The 20,802-nt window shown below is 37.5% G+C and overlaps 3 protein-coding genes and 1 long non-coding RNA gene across 5 annotated transcripts in view; 2 read left to right on the top strand and 2 right to left on the bottom strand.

The window, feature by feature from the left end:
* Positions 1-350: 350 nt before the first annotated feature.
* On the bottom strand, positions 351-11,033 carry LOC105316519 (uncharacterized). Its single transcript, XM_020007785.1, has 11 exons — positions 10,927-11,033; positions 8,794-8,869; positions 6,666-8,598; positions 6,411-6,556; positions 5,853-6,119; positions 5,561-5,770; positions 4,792-4,998; positions 4,196-4,744; positions 3,987-4,141; positions 3,170-3,827; positions 351-3,049 (listed from the first exon to the last, which is right to left on the bottom strand). Exons 2-11 carry the CDS (start codon positions 8,858-8,860, stop codon positions 681-683), a joined length of 6,561 nt encoding a protein of 2,186 aa, XP_019863344.1. The 5' UTR covers positions 8,861-8,869; positions 10,927-11,033; the 3' UTR covers positions 351-680.
* Positions 11,034-11,063: 30 nt separating this feature from the next.
* The window catches only part of LOC100632442 (probable beta-D-xylosidase 2), a 15,794-nt gene continuing 6,055 nt past the window's right edge, over positions 11,064-20,802 (top strand). Inside the window, exons 1-24 of one of the 2 annotated variants that reach the window (XM_003383588.2) lie at positions 11,064-11,254; positions 11,350-11,384; positions 11,951-12,044; positions 12,095-12,152; positions 12,198-12,253; positions 12,321-12,428; positions 12,475-12,515; positions 12,564-12,633; positions 12,677-12,720; positions 12,762-12,832; positions 12,889-13,041; positions 13,091-13,134; positions 13,184-13,274; positions 13,323-13,393; positions 13,459-13,543; positions 13,597-13,648; positions 13,688-13,782; positions 13,833-14,014; positions 14,071-14,212; positions 14,264-14,377; positions 14,424-14,566; positions 14,613-14,745; positions 14,795-14,914; positions 14,974-15,197. In XM_003383588.2, coding sequence (XP_003383636.2) covers positions 11,076-11,254; positions 11,350-11,384; positions 11,951-12,044; positions 12,095-12,152; positions 12,198-12,253; positions 12,321-12,428; positions 12,475-12,515; positions 12,564-12,633; positions 12,677-12,720; positions 12,762-12,832; positions 12,889-13,041; positions 13,091-13,134; positions 13,184-13,274; positions 13,323-13,393; positions 13,459-13,543; positions 13,597-13,648; positions 13,688-13,782; positions 13,833-14,014; positions 14,071-14,212; positions 14,264-14,377; positions 14,424-14,566; positions 14,613-14,745; positions 14,795-14,914; positions 14,974-15,063 — 2,271 coding nt within the window. In that variant the 5' untranslated portion in view covers positions 11,064-11,075 and the 3' untranslated portion in view covers positions 15,064-15,197. Of the gene's footprint in view, positions 11,255-11,349; positions 11,385-11,950; positions 12,045-12,094; positions 12,153-12,197; positions 12,254-12,320; positions 12,429-12,474; positions 12,516-12,563; positions 12,634-12,676; positions 12,721-12,761; positions 12,833-12,888; positions 13,042-13,090; positions 13,135-13,183; positions 13,275-13,322; positions 13,394-13,458; positions 13,544-13,596; positions 13,649-13,687; positions 13,783-13,832; positions 14,015-14,070; positions 14,213-14,263; positions 14,378-14,423; positions 14,567-14,612; positions 14,746-14,794; positions 14,915-14,973; positions 15,198-20,802 lie in introns of those variants that run through there. The other variant, XM_020007794.1, reaches the window with a different exon arrangement.
* On the top strand, positions 15,282-18,917 carry LOC100632569 (probable beta-D-xylosidase 5). Its single transcript, XM_003383589.2, has 24 exons — positions 15,282-15,406; positions 15,523-15,557; positions 15,612-15,705; positions 15,756-15,813; positions 15,874-15,929; positions 15,993-16,100; positions 16,149-16,189; positions 16,238-16,307; positions 16,348-16,391; positions 16,442-16,512; positions 16,560-16,712; positions 16,772-16,815; positions 16,860-16,950; positions 17,000-17,070; positions 17,132-17,216; positions 17,274-17,328; positions 17,375-17,466; positions 17,510-17,700; positions 17,757-17,898; positions 17,949-18,062; positions 18,109-18,251; positions 18,294-18,420; positions 18,476-18,595; positions 18,660-18,917. The coding sequence occupies exons 1-24, from the start codon at positions 15,312-15,314 to the stop codon at positions 18,744-18,746; spliced, it is 2,187 nt and encodes a 728-aa protein (XP_003383637.1). The 5' UTR covers positions 15,282-15,311; the 3' UTR covers positions 18,747-18,917.
* LOC109592324 (uncharacterized) lies at positions 18,744-20,037 on the bottom strand. The gene is made up of 2 exons (XR_002190295.1): positions 19,224-20,037; positions 18,744-19,142 (listed from the first exon to the last, which is right to left on the bottom strand). It is a non-coding gene; the product is annotated as an uncharacterized LOC109592324 (long non-coding RNA).

A 20,802-nucleotide genomic window follows, 5' to 3' on the forward strand; every position in this document is an offset into this window, starting at 1 on the left:
CCAGTTTTATAATTTTATCTAATGCATATACATGTACTTATGTTGTGTAGAAAGTTTGAGCTGATTCTAATCAAGTTTGGATTTTTTATGATTTTTTAAAGTTGCTCCAAAATCGGACAAAAGTCCCTGTACTATAGTACAGGAATTTTTGACTAATTTCACCAAAATTGACAAGTAGAAAATTCCTCAATTTTATTACATTTTCTGACGCATATACATGTACTTATGTTGTGCAGAAAGTTTGAGCTGATTCCAATCAAAATTGGATTTTTTACAAATTTTAAAGTTGCCCCAAAGGTATGCATTATGTTTTGATAATTATTAGTATTAAGAAGTTCTTAAAAGTATAAAGAAAGGAAGAGTAACTATATATTAACAGTGACATATTACAAACAAGGAAAGTAAAATAAGTATTAAATAAAAAGTACAAGGAAGATCAAATCAACCAACATTCAGAGGAGAAGAGTCCAGCCCCGTCTGACATAAAAAGAAAAAAAATTAAACAAAAAGTTTGTAAGGAAATAAATATGCATAAAATACCACAATGAGCAGCTACTAGTAAATAACAACAACAACAACAACAACAACAATAATGTGCTTATCGTGTGTAAGTGATTGTTATAAAAACAAGTTACATTCAGCGATTATGTACACGTGTATGTATGTATATCTATGCATTATCATTGGTTTGGTTGAAAATCTGTTACATGAGATAGAGGGAAGAGACCCGTTGTCCCATCGTCCAACATGCCATGAACCCAGCCTTCTTTACCTGCTCCGCCATCATCCAGGACTACAAGTATATCCCCCTTACTAAAACTAAGGTGATCGCCATTACCTCCTCCACTGGTATAACTCTTCAGCGCTTTGTAATACTTCTGAGCCTGCCCTCCATCGTCGTCATCTTTCTTTTCTTTTTTGATCGATCTAGGAGGAGGAGGTCTCGCAGGAATTGAAGCTTTTGTAGAGCCTTCTCCACTAGTCCTCCTGGCCTTGGGAACAGGTTGATCCAGTTTGTCTGGTTTGACTCCATTAGAAATAATGGGCCCATTACTTAATGGACTGGTGACCTTGTTATTACCAGCGTCAGTCTGTTCCGCTGATGCTGCACTCAGTTTCCGTATCGGAGGAGGTTTGGGACGTGGAGGAGGAAGACTAGACTTTCGTTCGGCTTTAGTGGGTGGGGCAGAAGAAGGCGTGGTCGATGGTTGAGTGGGTGGGAGTGGTGACGAAGGGCTTTTTGGAGGAACTGGAAAGGATCTCGTAGCTAAAGGACTTGGAACTGGCGAATGTTTTCGTTTTGCCGTGGGAGACGGAGACCCTTGAGGAGTTGACGGCAGACTACTTACTCTTGGGGGTGGGGATGGTTTGGGAGGGCGAGGCTTTGGTTTGGGGGCGGTACCCTCGGCAGACTCATTCTCTTCTTTCTTATTGACACTAGGACTGAGTGAGGCTGGTTTCTTAGCCACGGGAGGTTTGGGTTTTAAGAGTTTCGCTGGTTTGGGTTTTACTTTAGGTTTAGGGGAAGGACCAGTCAAAGGATTTGACGGCTCAGAAGGTTTGAGATTAGAGTCCCTACTAGCAACAGGAGGAGCTGGATTCGTAGTAACTGCAAGCTCAGCAACAGTTGGAGGTCTGACCGGCTCATAATCGTTATTACCATCATCATCTTTAGTAGGTGATTTTACTTCTTCATATTGATTTGCTATTTGAGGAGGCTTAGTGGCAGATGTTCTTACTCTTGGTTTGGGTAATGGCTCCTCGTACTCATTACCTGCTGGTTTAGTTTCTTTTGGCGGCACTGGCTTGTCGTAGCTTCCACGTTCAACAAGTTTTGATGGATCTATTTTTTCGTAACCATGCAAGGGCTTTGGTAAAGGTTCTTCATAGTCTGCTGATGCTTTCTTTGAAGGCGTAGAGATTGGTTTTTCGTAATCGCTGTCGTGAGAAGGAACTGAAGGAGGGTCTCCGCTATTGTCTGTACTCTTTTGTTTTGCTAGTGGAGGGCGAGAAGGCCTTGTGACACTCTTCTTTCTTTCAGAGTTATCTGAGTCGCTTGATTTCTGTTTGGGAGGAGGAGGAAGAGGAGAAGAGGGAGGAGGAGGAAGAGGAGAAGAAGGAGGAGGAGAAAGGAAAGAGGTTGGGGGAGGAGAAAGGGAAGAAGTTGGGGGAGGAGGGAGGGGAGAGGAAGGAGGAGGAGGGAGAGAAGTAGAAGGGGGAGGTGGAATGTTGCTCGGTGATTTCTTTGGTGGAGCTGGTAAAGGAATATTAGGAGGCGGTGGTATATTTCTCGCAGTTGGTCTCCGAACAATTTGCACTTTTGGTTTATTTTTTGATTGAGTACTTGCCGCAACAGTAGTAGGCGTGGCAGTGGGTGGAGGAAGGGGTGGGTTCCTACGAGGAGCTTGTTTCTTTCCTTTTCTAGTCTGTGGCTTCCATCCAGACCCTTTCTGTACTATTGCCTTAGGTTCTTGAGTCTCAGATGAAAGTATTTTTTCGCTAGCGCTATCGCTACTTGTACTTGTTGGTTTTGCAGCTTCTAAAGCGATTGGCTTGTTTTTATTTTGAGGCTGACCTGATTTGTCATCATCAGATGAGACTGAAGCTGTTTTTGTGTGTGTTGCCAATGACGACGGCGGAGGGGGAGGAGCTCTACGTGCCTTAGTCCCTGGAGAAGCCGTCAACTGCTTGACTACTTTTGGAGGTAAAGTTCTTGACTGTTTTTTCGGTTCCTCGGTCTTTACTTTTTGTTCAATGGGCGGAGTTTTTGATATATTTGTGGGCGTTGCCTCAACTGGCTTGTCCACTACTAAGGGAACAACTGGTGGTTTTCTTCTTCCAGTGGGTGTGGTTTGATCTGTTGCCTTGACAACGGGAGGGATTGCAGTGGCCTGCGTATCATCTGGTGATTTAGGAGTCTCGTTAGAAGGTGTGGGAGTGGGTGTGGTTTGTAAAGGTGGTTCTGGCGATGCTGGAGTCGGTGATTTTGATGTAACACTTTTTGATTTAGGAGGAGGCGGAGCTTGTCGTCTTTTAACTGGCTTTTTATCTAAAATAATAATTAAAGCACAGATAATTAAAGGCATGTAAATTGGTAGCAAATAATTATGTACAATTTATATGTGCATGTATATATATCTGGAATGGCTATATACCATTTCATACTTACCAGTGGCCTGTGGTTCTTCGTCTTTTATCAGTTTTTCTTTATCAGTTCCTACTGTACTACTCTCACTCGACCCACCAAACGATGTCAGCATAGACATTATCTCAGTTTGAATGTTACCAAGGGAACCAGAGGCCTCCCTTTTCTCTTCTTCCTTCTCCTTCTCGTCAACTTGCTCCTTTTCTTTTATCGCATGTGCTGGTGGACTTGAGCTCCGTTTCTTAAGAGCAGCTGCAAGTTGATCCTCAAGACTACCGCCTCCTCCAGTTGCTCCTCCACTGCTAACCACTGGCGGTTCTTGTGGTGGGCTGGTACTGCGTTTCTTAATAGCAGCTGCTAGTTGATCTTCAAGGCTACCACTGGTACCACCACGAGCTAGAGCTGGAGAAGATTTTTGAGAGTCTGTTGCTCCCGGCTTTCTCTCTTCTCTTCTCTTGAAAGCATTTGCTATTTCATCACTTAGACTACCGCTGCTGCTGGGAACAGGAGATATTGCTGCTCTCTCTCCTCCTGTTTCTGCAGCTTCTTTCCTTTTCTTGAAAGCATTGGAAATCTCATCACTAAAGCTAGTCCCTCCGGCCTCACTGGGAGGAGATTCTTCTTTTATTACTCCTAGTCCTTCTCCTGAGAGATTTGGTGATGCAGTATGCTCCATCACAGCCTTTAAAAAGAATGATTATTCATAAAAATATCACAAAAATGCATCAGTATTAATTGTGCTTGTATATTGCTTTATTTTTAAAATCATTTTAATGTAATATTTTCAGACAAATAATTACACATTAAATGTCACATTTTAAAACCATCATTTCTAATTTACCTCCACATAGCTCCCAGGGAAATACCCTTGTCTACCATCAACAGAACCAAACCACCAGCCATTAGGATTCGCCCAATACACTAGGATCGTATCGCCTTCCTGGAACTTCAAATCACCGTCAGTATCTGACGTATAAGTATATACAGCTTTATATTCTAAAAATAAATGACACGTTTAAAATTTGAATGCTAATTTTAGTAAGTGTTTACCTGAAGCTTCGACCTCATCTGATGTTTCTTTATGAAACTCTGTCATCCCTCGTGGCCTAAAAGGTTCCTCCTCTTCCTCTTTCTTTGTCTCTTCTTTCTTGTCCTCGTCATACATTGGGGGGGAACTTTCCTCGGGTTCGACAAAAGTCTCGGGAAACCAGCCGTGCTCCTCTCCTATCACACCATGCCACCAGCCCCCATCAGCTCTTTCTATGATAATGACACGATCTCCTTGTGCCATCTTTAACTCAGAATCACTCTGAGGTGAATAGTCAAACTTTGCAATGTAAATGTCTTCTGGTGGAATTGGAGACTCGTAAGAAGGTGGAGGAGAGGGTGTGGCTTCGGACGGAGCTCTCTTTATTGGCGTGTGAGCTCTTGCTATCTGAGGGCTGGCTTGAGGAGTCCCAGTGTGAAGGTTTGGTATTATGAACGTTGATTCCTCTTCTTTCAAGTCTTTATGGAGCTTGCTATTTGTTGAGGGTGTGTTTGGTGACGTGAAGGCCATTGAAGCAACTCTTATCGTTGCTGCTGCAACAGCAAAACTATCTAAAAATAATTATAAATAATTATATAATAAATAAATAAATATCTACCTTCTTGCCGTTTCTTATTTTCCCCAACAATGTCGACGTATTCAACATATGATTTAGGGAACCAGCCCTGCTTCTCATTCTCCAGTTTTCCGCACCACCAGTCGCCGTCCAAAGGAGACTCAAGCAATGTCACCATTTCTCCTTCTTTGAGTTCAAGGTCTCCGTCTTGTTGTGGATCGTAGTCATACAAGACCCGATAACAGGAAACTGTGTGGAATAGAAATTATAAATCTAAGCACATGGTTCTATGCTCGTAATTCTTTGAGTACTGGCAATGGCCATATAACTCAAGAAATTGAAGTCGGAATCAGCTCAAACTTTCTACGCAGCATAAGTACATCAATATGTATCAGAAAATGTAATAAAAATTGGGGGTGATTTCGGAGCCATTTTTTAAGAAAAAACCATGGGCTATAGCCTTGGGTATTTTTCAGATTTTTGACGTTTTCTTAAAATGGCTGTAACTTGAAAAATTGAAGTCGGAATCAGCTCAAACTTGCTACACAGCATAAGGGCATCAATATGTATCAGAAAATGTAATAAAAATTGGGGGTGATTTCGGAGCCATTTTTTGGAAAAAACCATGGGCTATAGTACAGTAAGGGATTTTTTCAAAAATCAGCCAATTTCTTAAAGTATCTGTAACTTGAAAAATTAAAATCGGAATCAGCTCAAACTTTCTACATAGTATAAGTACATCAATATGCACCAGAAAATATTAAATAAAAGTTCTTACACCTACAAATATCATTATTATTATATACAGTACCTCCACTAATAGGATTAGTTCTCTTATATTTTCCGAGCTCAATGTTACCAGCCGATCGAATGTGATCCTTCATGTACTTGTCGTAGCGATTGGATCTTCTACATTTGCAACATATGATGCACAAAGCAAGGAAGAGGATGAGGAGGAGAAGAAGGACTCCACCTCCTCCAGCACAAATAATTATTAAAATCGTGTTTGAAAACGGCAACACTAAAAATAAAATAAAAAGAATCAAGATATCAACCAGTCCTTTTCTTCCTATTTCTGTCTCTCATTCTCTGTATTTACTTACCTCCGCTAGGTGTTTCTGTTACAACAGAAATAGATGGGCCAGCACTAGTGCTTGTAGTACTGAGAGTAGAAGTTGTAGTAACTTGCGATGTGCTTATAGTGTTAGTAAGAGTAATGGCAGCTGTAGAAGTGGTTGAAGAAATTGATGAAGTTGATGAGGTAGATACTATACAACTAGTGGCATTTGTGAGTGCTGGCATGTCTGATGGTTGAATAGCAGCCAATTGTCCTTCACCGTCAGATTGTACTAGTAATCCTTTACCTAATACTGAGAGAGAGAGGGGGGAAAGAGAGAGAGGAAAAGGTTATGAGGTTATGTTTCATGTGATTAAGAATTGCATGCAGAATTGGTAACACAATAATGATATTAATAATGGAAGTAAATGGAAAAATAACAAAGACAGTGAAGGTCTAATTATAATATCTATAAACAAACAAGAAGATACTTTAAAATGAAAAATGTGAACACAAATGAACAGCATCTACTATAAATAACAACAACAACAATAACAATAAAAATAACAACAACAATAACAAATATTATGCTGCTATTAATTACCAGAATTATCTCCAGAGAGTGGTAGATATGGATCAGTATATACAGTCCTTATCATTCCATTGCTATTCACAGTAAGTGGACCGTGTTTAGCTGTAAGATCTCCACCAGAGCATCCTAACTGTACCCCATTCATACACAATGTATCACTAAAAAAAATAAAAAGATCGTTAATTTTATATATTTTGCCTAAGCAAGCAAAGCAATATTATGGCTAAATTCACAAATAAGAAATTATGTTTTATATCAAATTCTCACTTGCTGTTTGAGAGGATTGGCATAAATAAATCACAGGCCACGCCTCCTCCTTGTTGAGCCGGTAAATTGCTCACACTCCACGATATTGGTGACAAGTCCATGATCTGTCTCTTAGCAACCATTATTGGATGCTCCGCCTCTTTTTCGTTGACGAACTGATCATTCATTTCGTCATTTTCCTCATACATGTAAACATCGTCAGCTTCCAATAACTCATTCATTATGTCGCTATCTGAGAATCTTTTCTTTCGTAGCATCATGTCGCCATCACCCGAACCAAGGAGGAGCGAGGGAGAGGGAGAAGGAGAAAGAGAGGAAGACATTGCAAATTCTAGAGAAGAAATCAATGAAGTTTGAGGCAAAGAAGAGAGTGAAGTCGGGCTAGTGACTGAAGGAGAAGGAGAGGGAGAAGGTGAAGGTGGTTCTATGAAAGAATTGTTCCTAATAAAAATGGTAGTATCAGAGTAAGGATCATCATCAGGTTGGACAAACACGACTTCAAAGCTCTGATTATTTGAAAATGAAAAAGCAGCTGACACTTGGACAGTTGGCCGAGCATAATTAATATTAGCACAGACCCACCTTGGTGCTCCAGGCTCAGCTAAATGTATTACGACTGATCGGCCAATGATACTATCAACCCCAAACAAAGGAATATTAGGATCGGAATACTCTGCAGCTGACTCATTAAGTCCATCTAGTAATTCAAATTTACCGCTTAAATCTCCGACCTCATACTGGTCACTGGTCAGGCCTGGTGGTAGGGGATATGGTGCATTTCTTGGGTTCCAATGTCCCCCAGTGTATGACGGACCACATCGGCTCCGATCAGTAACTCCCTCACCAACTGGAGTCTCATGGACATGATACCCACCAGCCATTTCATTGAGTCCGGTAATATTAACGAGAACTGTTGTAGGATCAAAAGGAGAGTCTTGTTTGAATTTGATAGAGCCATAAACTCCTTCTTCACCGTTAAAAACAGATACTGCTTCTCTTGGTTTCAATGCTGTTAAATTACCGCAAGCTACTCTAGGAGCACCTCTGTTCTCTTGATGAATCACAATGGATCTGTTCTCTATATAGTGTCCTTCACTGTCTATCAATAGAGGAAGATCAATATCAGAGTAGAACAATCTTCCTTGATTACTGGTACTGCTAAACGATATCGTTCCTCCTTTATTCGATAAATCCCCAACCTCACATTCAAACGGGTTTGACTCGTTACAGTTATTAAGATAGTCGTTATTAGTAACATTTACATTCCGCGGATTATAATGTCCAGCTGTAGAAGAGCAAGCATTGTCTCCGCCCGTGACTGGATCCTCGTGAACATGCCAGTTGTGATCCTGAGTAGCCAAGGGAGAAAGGAGATCAACAAAGACAGTTGTGAGGTTGAACGAGTACTGAGTAAAGTAAATATTACCGACAATACTCGAGCGACGAAATGGAGAATAAGCTCTTGATATGACGTCTTGAGACGAGTTGATAAGAATGTTAGCACAAACAAACCGAGTTCCATTACTAAAATGAAATACTATCGAACGACCGATTATACTATGACGACCGTATAAGGAGATGGTGTCATCTCCTTCTGAGAAGGGTAAGTCAGACACATTTAATAGACCAAACTTTCCACTGAGATCCCCAATCTCACAAGCAGCTGGATTATTTTTATTACAATTAGTTGAGTAATTTGCTTGATTGAATGCGCCAAGAGGATCAAAGTGACCACCAGTGTTCGGAGGGGAGCACGGCGATGGGAGGGCACTGGCAAACGGATACTGGTGGACGTGCCATTGGTATAGTTCATCGGGCGGAAGACCAGTTAGGGTAAGTCTGATGTTTGTCTCTGAGGTGGGTGTGTTTTGAGTGAAAATGATAGTTCCTGTAACTCCTCTTTGTGATACTGTTGCAATAGCAGTGAGATTAGCTGGAAGAGAGGAGGAGGGGAGAGGGGTAAGGGGGGGAGGAGAGGGGGAGAGGTAAGAAGAGTAAATAAAACCTTATATGTTATGTATATAAAAGACATAAAATATACTCTTAAAAAAACTATAAGATGTCACATGTATATACATGTATATATAAATGATGTAGAATAAAGAAGGACAAAGGTGAGCATATTTACCTGAGCAACATTCTATCAGGAGTAGCCATATCAAAACTGTTAGAGTGATTGGAGCATGAACCTGCATGCTGTCACCCTACAGAAAAGGGAAAAAGAGGTAAATTAGATTCATACTTATTAGCATATTGCTGCAATGAGAGCTCCTGCACAAGTAAGGTAATGATATAACTCCATTGGGAGCCATTGAGATTATTCATTAAGATACAAGATACATTGACAAATAATATCATATCATGTACATATACCCATTGAATACACAAGTGTAAAAAGGCAATGGGACACATCTGGACAAAATGTTATCATACAGTGCTAACGTGAGATATCTGCTACTTATTACGTGAGATATCTGCTACTTATTGAGCTATTGACAGTAAACAGTGCATTATTTATAGATTATACAAATGGTTTGTGGCTTCTTTTGTGAACCAATTTAGTCTAGAAACCCCCTCCCAAAACATGTTCAATAATAAATGATTAAGAAGAGTACAGTCCAATAGTCTGCTACATGCATGACCTTTGTACACTGAAAACATTAAATTGAGTGCTCTTTTTCCTTTATATAATCAATTCAATACCTATTTCCTCTTACTACTCCATAATTAAAGATAAATTAATAAGAGTATATAGCAACTCCTTCTGTCTAGCTCAAATACAAGTACACTATAAACTTATAATCCTGGCTTCACTAAAAACAACACTATTTCAAGGCATAACCATGCACCTACTCGTGACTTGTGCTATAATAATATGGATAGTCGTGACTTATTCTGTAGTAAATCACAGTCACAAGACTGGACACTAATTTACTGTTGATTATAGAAAATGATATTACAATAGCTGAGGAGGCTAAGAAGGATTTCCCTACCATTTAAGCTTAACAAGTGATAATGATACAGTAGTAGATAGATAAATATCTGTATCTCCTTATTTCTCAGTGGGATTATGAGTGAGTAATAAAGAGAAGACTTAGAAAGAGAGTTTGTTGGCATTACCCTTATGACACTATAGTAAATTATTGACACTGTGGTTAGAACAGACACCAAAAAAATAATGTATTTTATACATGCATCAACTTCAGTACTACAAATCCAATTTTCGTTAAAAATGGGAGTGTAGAGCAATAATAATGCATTATAGCTATTCACTCATTGTCATGCTATGACTACTAATATGTATTACCAAACATAATTTTTCACAACATGCTGTCTCTGAGCTGCTTGCTTATTAGCCCTTGTATACATGTGCATTAAAACAAAGAGGGAGCATAAATATTTCCTCTGTATATGTGGGATGATGCATGTGAAAGGAAAAGGAGTTCCCAATCTTGTACTGTCACCATCTAAAAAATGTGCTGCTGGTGGAGCAATGCATTCCCTTCCCTTGAACTGTTGAAGTTTACACAGGAGGCAGAGTTTGATTGGAATAGTTTGTTTATGTCAAGGAACACAAACAAATAGACAAAACACAACTGTTCCTGTTTATCTCTATGTACATGAACAGGTATTTATAGAAAGAGAAGTTAAAGGGGACACTTCCTTACATAAAGAGGAAGAGTGGACATTTATACTCCATAATGTTTACAATCATTGCATTATATGCTAAGCCAAGCTATCAACCAAGTCACAGATGGATAGATAACTGGTTGTTGAGTGTCAGTGTTATCAGTTTGTTATACAAACAAGGTATGCTATGTTTACTGGTAGTGAGACATGTAAAGAAGTGTTTGCATTCAGTGTTATTCAGATTGTGAGAGGCTGACACTATAATTTAATTCTTTTTTTTTTACTTGAAACTTTTTCCATGATGTCAAAAAATCAAGGGAAAGTACTAGCCTTTATAAACTATAACTTTATCTAATCAAATCAATAGGGACAATTATTAAGGAAAGAGGAAGAAATATTTTATACAAGAACAAACACAAAGCACAGGAAGGGCCTAAAACAAGCTCTAATTGTGTATGCCCACTTGTTATAACGTGTAACAGGGACACCACTAACTCTTGTAAAGTCGTAGATCTTGTACTTATCATCTTGTACAGTGTACTTATCAAAACAGTATGACAATATATTGCAAGTCTTGGTGCCGCATTATTTACAAGGGCATCTTCTAGTTGATACAACAATTGTAACTCACCTTGTTGTCTTTGTTTCCTTTACCTGCACAGGACAAGAGAGAGAGAGAGGGAGACAGAGAGACAGAGAAAGTCAGACAGCAACAGAGATGCACTAGGGTGTGGCTTAATATTGCTGTCTGCCCAGCCCCGCCCACTGAGCTGATGGTGTATGATGTCACTGTATGGATCTACTGGTAAATGTGAAATTCATGCAACAATGAAGTTAGTTGACCTTTTAAAAGTCATGGAGCTACTAGGACGTTCTGCTATTGCAGTGTTTCTTCTCTTCTTGGTTGCATCTCGGGCTGATTATTGTGAAAAACCTCCTTTCAACGCCTATTTGTACTGGTAAGACTAGATCTACTAAGAAAACATTGAAATCTTAAACTTTTTGTTAATTATACAAAATTTTGCAAACTGACAATCTCCTTTTTATTTTACAGCAATTATAGTGCAAGCATAACTGAGAGAGTAAAAGGTAATGATTTATTCTCAAATTTTTGATTTTTAATAAATAAAGGATAGCATTAATTAATTAGAACATCAATGCATAGCATGCAAAAATATGGCATTTTTAATTCTTAAAATGGCCGTAACTTGAAAAATTGAAGTCGGAATTGGCTCATACTTCTACATAGCATAAGGACATTTTTATGTATCAGAAAATGTAATAAAAATTGGGGGTCATTTCCTAGCCATTTTTTGAAGAAAAGCATGGGCTATAGTACAGGGAAATTTTCAAAAATTAGCCCATTTCTTTAAATGGCCATAACTTGAAAAATTGAAGTCGGAATCGGCTCAAACTTTCTACATAGCATAAGTACATCAATTTGTATCAGAAAATGTAATAAAAATGGTGGGTCATTTTGGAGCCATTTTTTGGAAAAAACCATGGGCTATAGTACAGGGAATTTTTTTAATTGGCCCATTTTTTTAAAATGGCCATAACTTGAAAAATTGAAGTCAGTATTGGCCCAAACTTTCTACACAGCATAAAAATATATATACTTCATTTTGTTTTTCTGATTTCTCAATATTTCTTAGATTTGCTCAGTCGTCTTACAGTCCTTGAAAAGATGTCACAAACTGCCACAAACGCATCTGCCATCGAAAGACTTGATATCCCTGCTTATGATTGGTACCTCAATGCAACAAATATAGTTTAATTACTACTTTTACACTCTTAAGGTGGTCCGAATGTCTTCATGGCCTAGCACAGTCTCCTGGAGTTTTCTTTGAAAACGACGTTAGTTGTCATGAATAAATTAGAGCATTCCATTTTTCATCATAGCTTACCTCTGCAACTTCATTTCCTCAAGTTATTGGACTTGGAGCTACCTTTAACATGTGAGTATAGCTACAGCTGCTATGATTAACTTTGTATTATTATTATTATTATTATTATTATTATTAGGTCTCTAGTATTGGCAATGGGTCAAGTAATATCAACCGAAGCAAGAGCTTTTGCTAACAATGGCCAATCTGGACTGACCTTCTTTGCACCAAACATTAATATATACAGGTATAGAAAATTTGAAGAAAAATACAAATTTATAATAAACTAAAAGAGATCCCCGATGGGGCAGAGGTCAAGAGACACCAGGAGAAGGTACACACTATAAGCTATTGTAGTTTCAGTTGCTTTATTCTTCAATAGATCCTTACCTCACTTCACAATATGCTGCTAACTTTGTTAAAGGGATACAGGAAGGGAGTGAGGACAGGAGGTAGATCTTCTTAGTTTGCAATTTGTGCTTCATTTGTGAATAGATATTTGAAGGCAATTGCTACTTGCAAGCACTATGCAGCATACAGTATGACAGAAACCTATTAAATTGTTAAAAATTATTTATAGATTTGGAGAGATACTTAGATGTAAGACGAGTAAACTTCAATGCAATCGTATCTGATCAAGACCTGGAAGAAGTACTATATACAACATTAAATATAACATTTGATATTTAATTCTCCCAATTATTTAGACATACTTACCTGCATTCAAAGCCTGTGTTCAGGAAGGTCAAGTTGGTAGCATCATGTGCAGCTACAATGCAATCAATGGAGTACCTAATTGTGCCAATGACTTCATCAATAATAAAATTGCTCGTGATACGTGGGGATTTGAAGGCTACATTGTAAGTATTGCATATCCATAGTTTGTATGTTATGCATGTTGTTTCACAGGTTAGTGACTGTGGTGCTATACTTGATATACAGTATAAACACAAGTAGATATGTACTACTTAATTTATTTTAATTCTTTGCTGATTTGTACAGCTATACATCAGATACCAACATAACAGTTGCTGATGCTCTTAAAGGAGGCTGTGATCTTAACTGTGGCCACTTTTATGAAAAGTACATGGAAGTAAGTCACATAGGCACATGAGACCATTGCATTATACAAGAATGTTAGGATGCATTTGATAATAGCACAATCACTGAAGAGGATATTGATAAATCACTAACTAGACTATTCACATCTAGGTAATAGCAATATATAATGCTTCATACAGTATTGTTTCTTGTTTTATGCATCATTTGTTTCATAGGATGAGACTAGGTATGTTTGATCCTCCTGAAATACAGCCATTTAGACAGTACAGTGTTAAAGATGTCAATACTCCTGAAGCTCAGGTAAGAAACATTACATGCAAACTAAGAGTTTTATCTTTGTGTCTCTATAAAAGGATTTGGCATTAAATGCAGCAAGGGAGGGGATTGTCCTACTTCAAAATAAAGGTAAAAATTAATAAATAGCTTCATTGCATATTCTAACAGGTAGTGTATTGCCTTTGGACATTGTTAAGCACAGCAACATTGCTGCTATTGGACCCAATGCTGATGCAACACATATAATGCAAGGAAACTATCATGTAATGCAATGCTTTGATTAAAATTACAATTAACTCATGCCCATATGCAGGGAATAGCTCCATATTTGATTAGCCCATTGCAAGGATTCAGCAATCTTGGTATAAATGCAACTTATCAGATTGGCTGTCCTGTTGCATGCAATGATACTGAAGGTTTCCCTGATGCTGTAAAAGCAGTGCAAGGAGTTGATGCAGTCATTGCTGTCATTGGACTAAACAATACACAAGAAGGGTTGGTTTAATATAGTATTGATATAAAATATTAATGTGTAAAATACTCTAATATAGCGAGTCACATGATAGGACAAGCATTGCATTACCAGGTCATCAAGAAGATTTGTTATTAGAACTGAAAAAGAACGCAGCTAAAGGTACACCTCTTATTGTGGTTGTTATGTCAGGAGGATCTGTGGATCTTACAGGAGTAAAGGTAACTCAATAAGTGATTAATATATAATGTTCTATTGTTATATGATAATAGGACATTGCAGATGCTATATTGTGGGCTGGGTATCCTGGTCAGTCTGGAGGTCAAGCTATTGCTGAAGTAATTTATGGTAAAGTGAATCCATCAGGACGACTACCAGTGACCTTTGTAAGGAACATTGACAGTAAATAGTATCAATAGTAATGTTTCTCAGTATCCTGCTAGTTACATTAATGAGATACCATACACTAACATGAGTATGAGGGTACCACCAGGACGATCATACAAGTTCTACACTGGAACTCCTGTCTTTCCATTTGGATTTGGACTTAGCTACACAACTTTTGAAATAAAATGGTAAACATATTAAAGCATAATATTATGACATTTAAGTTGCACATAGGAAGGATACTAGTACTGCTAAAGATTATTACTTAAAAACAACTCATGATGAAGTCGTCAATTATGAAGCTACAGTGACAAATAGTGGTAGCAGGCCTGGCAGTGTATCAGTATTAGCATTCATCACATCTAGCGTTAGTCTAAATGAACTATATCCTTGTATAATGTATGCATTTTCTACAGGTGCCTGGTGCCCCTATGAAAGAACTCTTTGCTTTCAAAAAGATTTATTTAGAGCCGACCGAGTCAGTTGATGTCTCATTTGTTGCAGAGCCTAAAGTGTTCACAACTGTGGACATATATGTGAGCTTTTGTACACATACTGAATTGTTTGATGTGCCATTATTTGCTATTATATATAGGGAATTAGAAAGATAAGACCTGGTGCATACAAGATTATCATTGGAGATGATGATCATCACATTAAGCACAATGTATTTATAAGTGCTTGAGAATCTGCTTTATAAACAATCTTGCTGCAAGCAGCTATTATTTATTAGGGGTAATTTATAGTCTGCTATGTTAGAGTAGAATGCAAATAATGCACTTTAGAATGCACTACATGATCAGCTTAACTTAATTCATACTTGATTTGATAATTGTATTCATGCTGGTGGCATGGGCTAGCCTAGCTCATTAGCTTTTGTCAGCCCAACCCTATTGCAAGGCTGCAGCTAAAATTGACCTTTTTTGATTGAAAATGGAGATGAAGTTTACTGTCCTTTTAGTCTTCCTTTTCGCCTCATCTGTTGCTGACTACTGTGAAAAGGCACCCTTTAACACCTACAAGTACTGGTAAGAGATTCATATGCAACTTATGATCATGAAGAACCAAGCATAGTATTTATTATAGCTCATTTAGTACATGTGCTACATAATTCTAATTGACCTATCTCTTTACTTTTGTACAGTGATTACACTCAGAGCATACCTGAGAGAGTAAATGGTAAGATGTTCATTACTATGTGTACATGCTCTTTCAATCTGCTTTGATATCCAGATCTTCTTAGTCGTATGACAATTCTTGACAAAATACCACAATTGATAACTTCTGCCCCAGCTATACCAAGCCTTGACATTCCTGCATATCAATGGTACTGCAGAGATCACTCTATGAATAAAGTTTATGTACATTACACTTTAGGTGGTCTGAGGGGCTCCATGGCGTAGCTGGCTCACCTGGAGTTCATTTTGGAGGCAATGTTAGTTTCTAAATGCAACTAGTATATATTAATAAGTTCTGTTTATTTTTTAATGTGTAGTTTCCCAATGCAACATCATTTCCTCAAGTTATTGGCCTTGGAGCTACTTTTAACATGTAAAGCTGGCACAAATCAAAAACAGCCATGCCAAGTTCTATTTACATAACTGTGATTATTAGGTCTCTAGTGTTGGCAATGGCTCAAGTAATATCAACCGAAGCAAGAGCTTTTGCAAATGGTGGACAAGCTGGACTGACTTACTTTGCACCAAACATTAATATATTCAGGTAAATTAAAACAAGCTAAATGAATACAATTTTATAATATACTGAAAGGGATCCACGATGGGGCAGAGGTCAAGAAACACCAGGAGAAGGTACACACTATAAGCTATTGCAGTGTTAATAGCTTTATTCTTCAATAGATCCTTACCTCTCTTCACAATATGCTGCTAACTTTGTGAAAGGAATGCAAGAAGGGGCTGATGATACAAGGTCAGTGTGTATTTTATGCATGTCTTTCAATACTTTATAGATATTTGAAAACAATTGCAACTTGCAAGCATTATGCAGCTTATGGTAGCATACATGCATCATAGACATGTTCAATGATTTGATGTTTTATATAGATCTTGAAAATTATCTCAATCTCTCTCGACATACTTTCAATGCTATTGTATCTGATCAAGACTTTGAAGAGGCAAGTTTTACGTTTATTTATTAAATTTACAATAATTTTTTTGACAGACATACTTCCCAGCATTCAGATCTTGTGTGGAGGAAGGCAAAGTTGGAAGTATCATGTGCAGTTATAATGCAGTTAATGGTGTACCAAGTTGTGCCAATGATTTCATTAATAACGAAGTTGCTAGAGGCAAATGGGGCTTTGAAGGATATGTTGTAAGTAAAATTAATTAGTATGAAAAACATGATAAAAATAATTTAAATATTTAATAAAGGTAAGTGACTGTGGAGCTATCAGTGACATTATAAATTCACACAAGTAAATTAATGAGTAGAAATGTATGTGCTATGTAATGAGTGCAGGTATACGTCAAATACCGATGATACTGTAGCAGCTGGTCTTAGAGGAGGCTGTGACCTCAACTGTGGTCATTTCTATTCTGATCATGCACAAGTATTGCAGCTATTGTGTAATGGAATGTGTTAAGATAATGCTCATTTAGGCTGCTTATGATAATGGAGCTATTACAGATGATGACATTGATCGTGCTATGACTAGACTCTTCACATACAGGTGAAGAATATAGTGTGTATTTTATCTATGTATTAATTGATGCTATACTGTTTTCTTTTAGAATGCGATTAGGTATGTTTGATCCTCCAAGCATGCAGCCATTCAGAGATTACACAAATGATAAAGTAGACACAAAACAGCATGAGGTCAGCAGCTATAGTATACTGAATTGCTTTGCTATAAATCAAATTATACTATAATAGGCTTTGGCTCTAGATGCTTCAAGAGAAAGCATTGTTCTCCTTCAAAATAATAAAGGTTAGATCTTTATCTCATTATTACTTCATTTATCTTCTCTTCTTAGATATACTTCCATTGAGTTTGACTACACATCGTAAAATCGCACTTGTTGGCCCACATGGACAGGCCCAAGGAGCAATGCAAGGAAACTATAAGGTAAAGAAACATGATCATTAAAAGACTTATTATAATAATATAGGGGACAGCTCCTTATTTGATTAGTCCAATGCAAGGGCTGCAAGATCTTGGACTTAGTGTCACTTTTGCTGCAGGATGTACTCAAGTTGCTTGTCCTACCATAGCTGGCTTCAGCGAAGTCACAAAATTAGTTGAAGAGCACAGTATTGAAGCTATTATAGCTGTCATTGGGCTTGATGAGTCACAGGAGAGGTGAATGCTATCAATATAAATTATCATAACATATTTATGATTATTATTATATGCAGTGAAGGGCATGACAGGACAAGCCTTACTCTGCCTGGCCAACAAGTGCAGCTACTGGAAGATATAAAGAAGAAAGCTGTTCCTGGCATTCCTTTTATTGTAGTTGTTATGTCAGGAGGACCTGTAGATCTTTCAGGAGTAAAGGTAACTCAAAAGTGATTAATATATAATGTTCTATTGTTATATGATAATAGGACATTGCAGATGCTATATTGTGGGCTGGGTATCCTGGTCAATCTGGAGGTCAAGCTATTGCTGAAGTAATTTATGGTAAAGTGAATCCATCAGGACGACTACCAGTGACCTTTGTAAGGAACAGTGACAGTAAATGGTATCAATAGTAATGTTTCTCAGTATCCTGCTAGTTACATTAATGAGATACCATACACTAACATGAGTATGAGGGTACCACCAGGACGATCATACAAGTTCTACACTGGAACTCCTGTCTTTCCATTTGGATTCGGACTTAGCTATACAACTTTTGAAATGAAATGGTATAAATTATTACTTACTTATTTATTTATTTTGTCTTAAAGGAAAAATCCACCTAATGTGACACATTTAAAGACAACTCATGATGTTGATGTCAACTATGAAGTTGTTGTCACTAATGCTGGTAAAAGGTCTGGAAGTGTTTCTGTATTGGCATACATAACATCAACTGTAAGCAGCAACATGCTAAGTAACTCATTGATAATGCTACCTATTATCATTGCAGGTCCCTGGTGCTCCTATGAAAGAATTGTTTGGTTTTCAAAAGATTTACTTAAAACCGGAGCAGTCAATGACACTTTCATTTGTAGCTGAACCTAAGGTTTTCACAACTGTTGACAAACATGTAAGAGTTTGGATATGCATGATGCAGTATTATATTAATGATGTTTTTCATTGTGTTGTAATAGGGTGAAAGGAAGATAAGACCTGGTACTTATAAGATTACCATTGGTGACACCAGTGATCTGAAGCATACAGTATTTATAAGAGAATAAAGTATAAAGACTGCTTGCTATATATGCTATCTTTTGCTGCATTTGCTTCAGCTATATATAGTCTATCTAGGGTGTGTTTAGATTAGGTTTTATATTGAACTTGCTGCACTGCATGCATAGGTGACTTTTATTTTAAATTTTATTTTAGTACTAAAATAAGGGCTTTAATAATTCTTTTAATCATATGAATGGAGACAATTATATAACTATGTAATAAATAAACTACAAAGGAATCCTAGTTACATTAAAGTTTCATGCTTCAAATTATTTTAAATTTGTTATTATTAAATAAGAGAACATAATTATAAGCACAAGGAGTATTAAATGCAAACAACTGCAAAGGAATCCTAGTCTTATAAAAAGCTTCCTCCAGCCTACAGTTTTAGCATTAGTTCCCTATAACAGACAACATAACATAACATTACATACAGTAATAGGGATTCTAATTTCTATTAGTATTGCAAAGAATGTTCTCACCTTATACAAACAGAAAAAATTAAAGCAGCAATTGGAATAGTTATACCACAGGTCAGGACGAGACTAACACATGTTACAAACACAGCCATACACTGGAGCTTTTGTGTGTTTGGAATGAATCCTCTATTTATCTGTTTTGTTTCCAGTACCACTTATAATTTAGATACCTCTTGTTCATTATAATCTGTGCTGATCAAGACTGGCTGGTCTTGAACCACTGGCAGTAGACTCTGAGTATCTGGAGCATCAGGATAAACTGGTTGAATGATAGATGTTGAAATCATCATGAGCATCATAAGCTGGTGGAGAAGACAATTCAATTTCAGTCTCATTACTGGTAGGTAGTAAAGAATAGTCAGATGTGACCTGTGATTGGGTAAAATAAGAAAAAGTTCTCATAATATTATCTTTGCATCAAAAAATTTGGACATGAGCTGCATTTTGGGCAATTTTGACAAACTGGGCAATTTTGAAATTAGTCTTACAAACCAGTTCACTTACTGGGTCATTGTTTACTTCATGTGGATAGCTTTCATTAGCAAGAACGGATTTCTTTTCATGAGACATTTCCAAGACGGTTCAAGGTCAGTTACTATAGCTTCATCTAGCTACTTCCCACGCATATTAATGTTAATATGATCAGCCTTGATCACTCCTTCTACACTCCCCCAAGTTGAAAGTTCATTGATCGTATCATCATTTCAGAAGATATGGCGAGAAGTTTAACTATCTTGGTCTTTCTTGCCACCACTTTGCTGGGGATTTGCCTAGCTGAATATTGTGAGAAGACTAAGTTTCAGTCTTTCTCGTACTGGTAAGTATTATTAGCCACCGACTGACTTTGTACCCATCTTTCTGTAGTAACTATTCTCTACCGATAAGCGATCGTGTCAAAGGTAAATGATTATTCTTATCTAAAACCTTTTTAAATCCTGTAAATATATATGTAGATTTGCTGTCTCGTATGACATTAGCAGAGAAAATAACACAACTAGGAAATACAGCTGGCTCTATAGATAGACTTGATATCCCAGCCTATCAATGGTAACTTCCATTTTACTTATTATTATTATTGTTATTATTATTATTGTCGTTCTTGCTTTATTTGTATCTCTCAGAGTTGGCGGGGTTATCATTACGTTGGTTTAGTTTTTATTACCATTTGTGATGTGAATTGGGATTACATGGGTTATCAATACTGTGATTATTCATGATATGTTCATTCATAATGTATTATTATTAGGTGGTCTGAAGGACTTCATGGTGTTGCTGATTCACCCGGTGTTCATTTCAATGGAATGGTATGTACATGTGTACATAAGCGGGCACTTTACTTTCAATCTCTCTCTCTCTCTCTCTCTCTCTCTCTCTCTCTCTCTCCCTCTCTAGTTTCATAATGCTACCTCCTTCCCTCAAGTCATAACAACCGCATCTTCCTTTAACAAGTATCCTCTCCCCTCCCTCTCTCCCTCTAATTACCTCTCTCTTTATCTAAAGGACATTGTATCATGAAATAGCAGCTGTTATGTCAACAGAAGCAAGAGCCTTTGCTAATCAAGGTCAGGCCGGTCTGACGTAC

The sequence above is a fragment of the Amphimedon queenslandica genome, unplaced genomic scaffold, assembly GCF_000090795.2.
Source record: "Amphimedon queenslandica unplaced genomic scaffold, v1.1 AMPQUscaffold_13509, whole genome shotgun sequence".
In the NCBI taxonomy this organism is placed as follows: Eukaryota; Metazoa; Porifera; class Demospongiae; order Haplosclerida; family Niphatidae; genus Amphimedon; species Amphimedon queenslandica.

Bases quoted from the DNA above. Each gene is read 5' to 3' on its own strand.
- LOC100632569 (XM_003383589.2), top strand. From the start codon at position 15,312: ATGGAGATGAAGTTTACTGTCCTTTTAGTCTTCCTTTTCGCCTCATCT. The intron at 15,814-15,873 runs GTTAGTTTCTAA...TTTAATGTGTAG, and splicing joins GAGTTCATTTTGGAGGCAAT to TTTCCCAATGCAACATCATT. The intron at 16,190-16,237 runs GTACACACTATA...ATTCTTCAATAG, and splicing joins TCAAGAAACACCAGGAGAAG to ATCCTTACCTCTCTTCACAA.
- LOC105316519 (XM_020007785.1), bottom strand. From the start codon at position 8,860: ATGCAGGTTCATGCTCCAATCACTCTAACAGTTTTGATATGGCTACTC. The intron at 5,771-5,852 runs GTAAGTAAATAC...TTTTATTTTTAG, and splicing joins AACAGAAACACCTAGCGGAG to TGTTGCCGTTTTCAAACACG. The intron at 3,828-3,986 runs GTAAATTAGAAA...TTCTTTTTAAAG, and splicing joins TCCCTGGGAGCTATGTGGAG to GCTGTGATGGAGCATACTGC.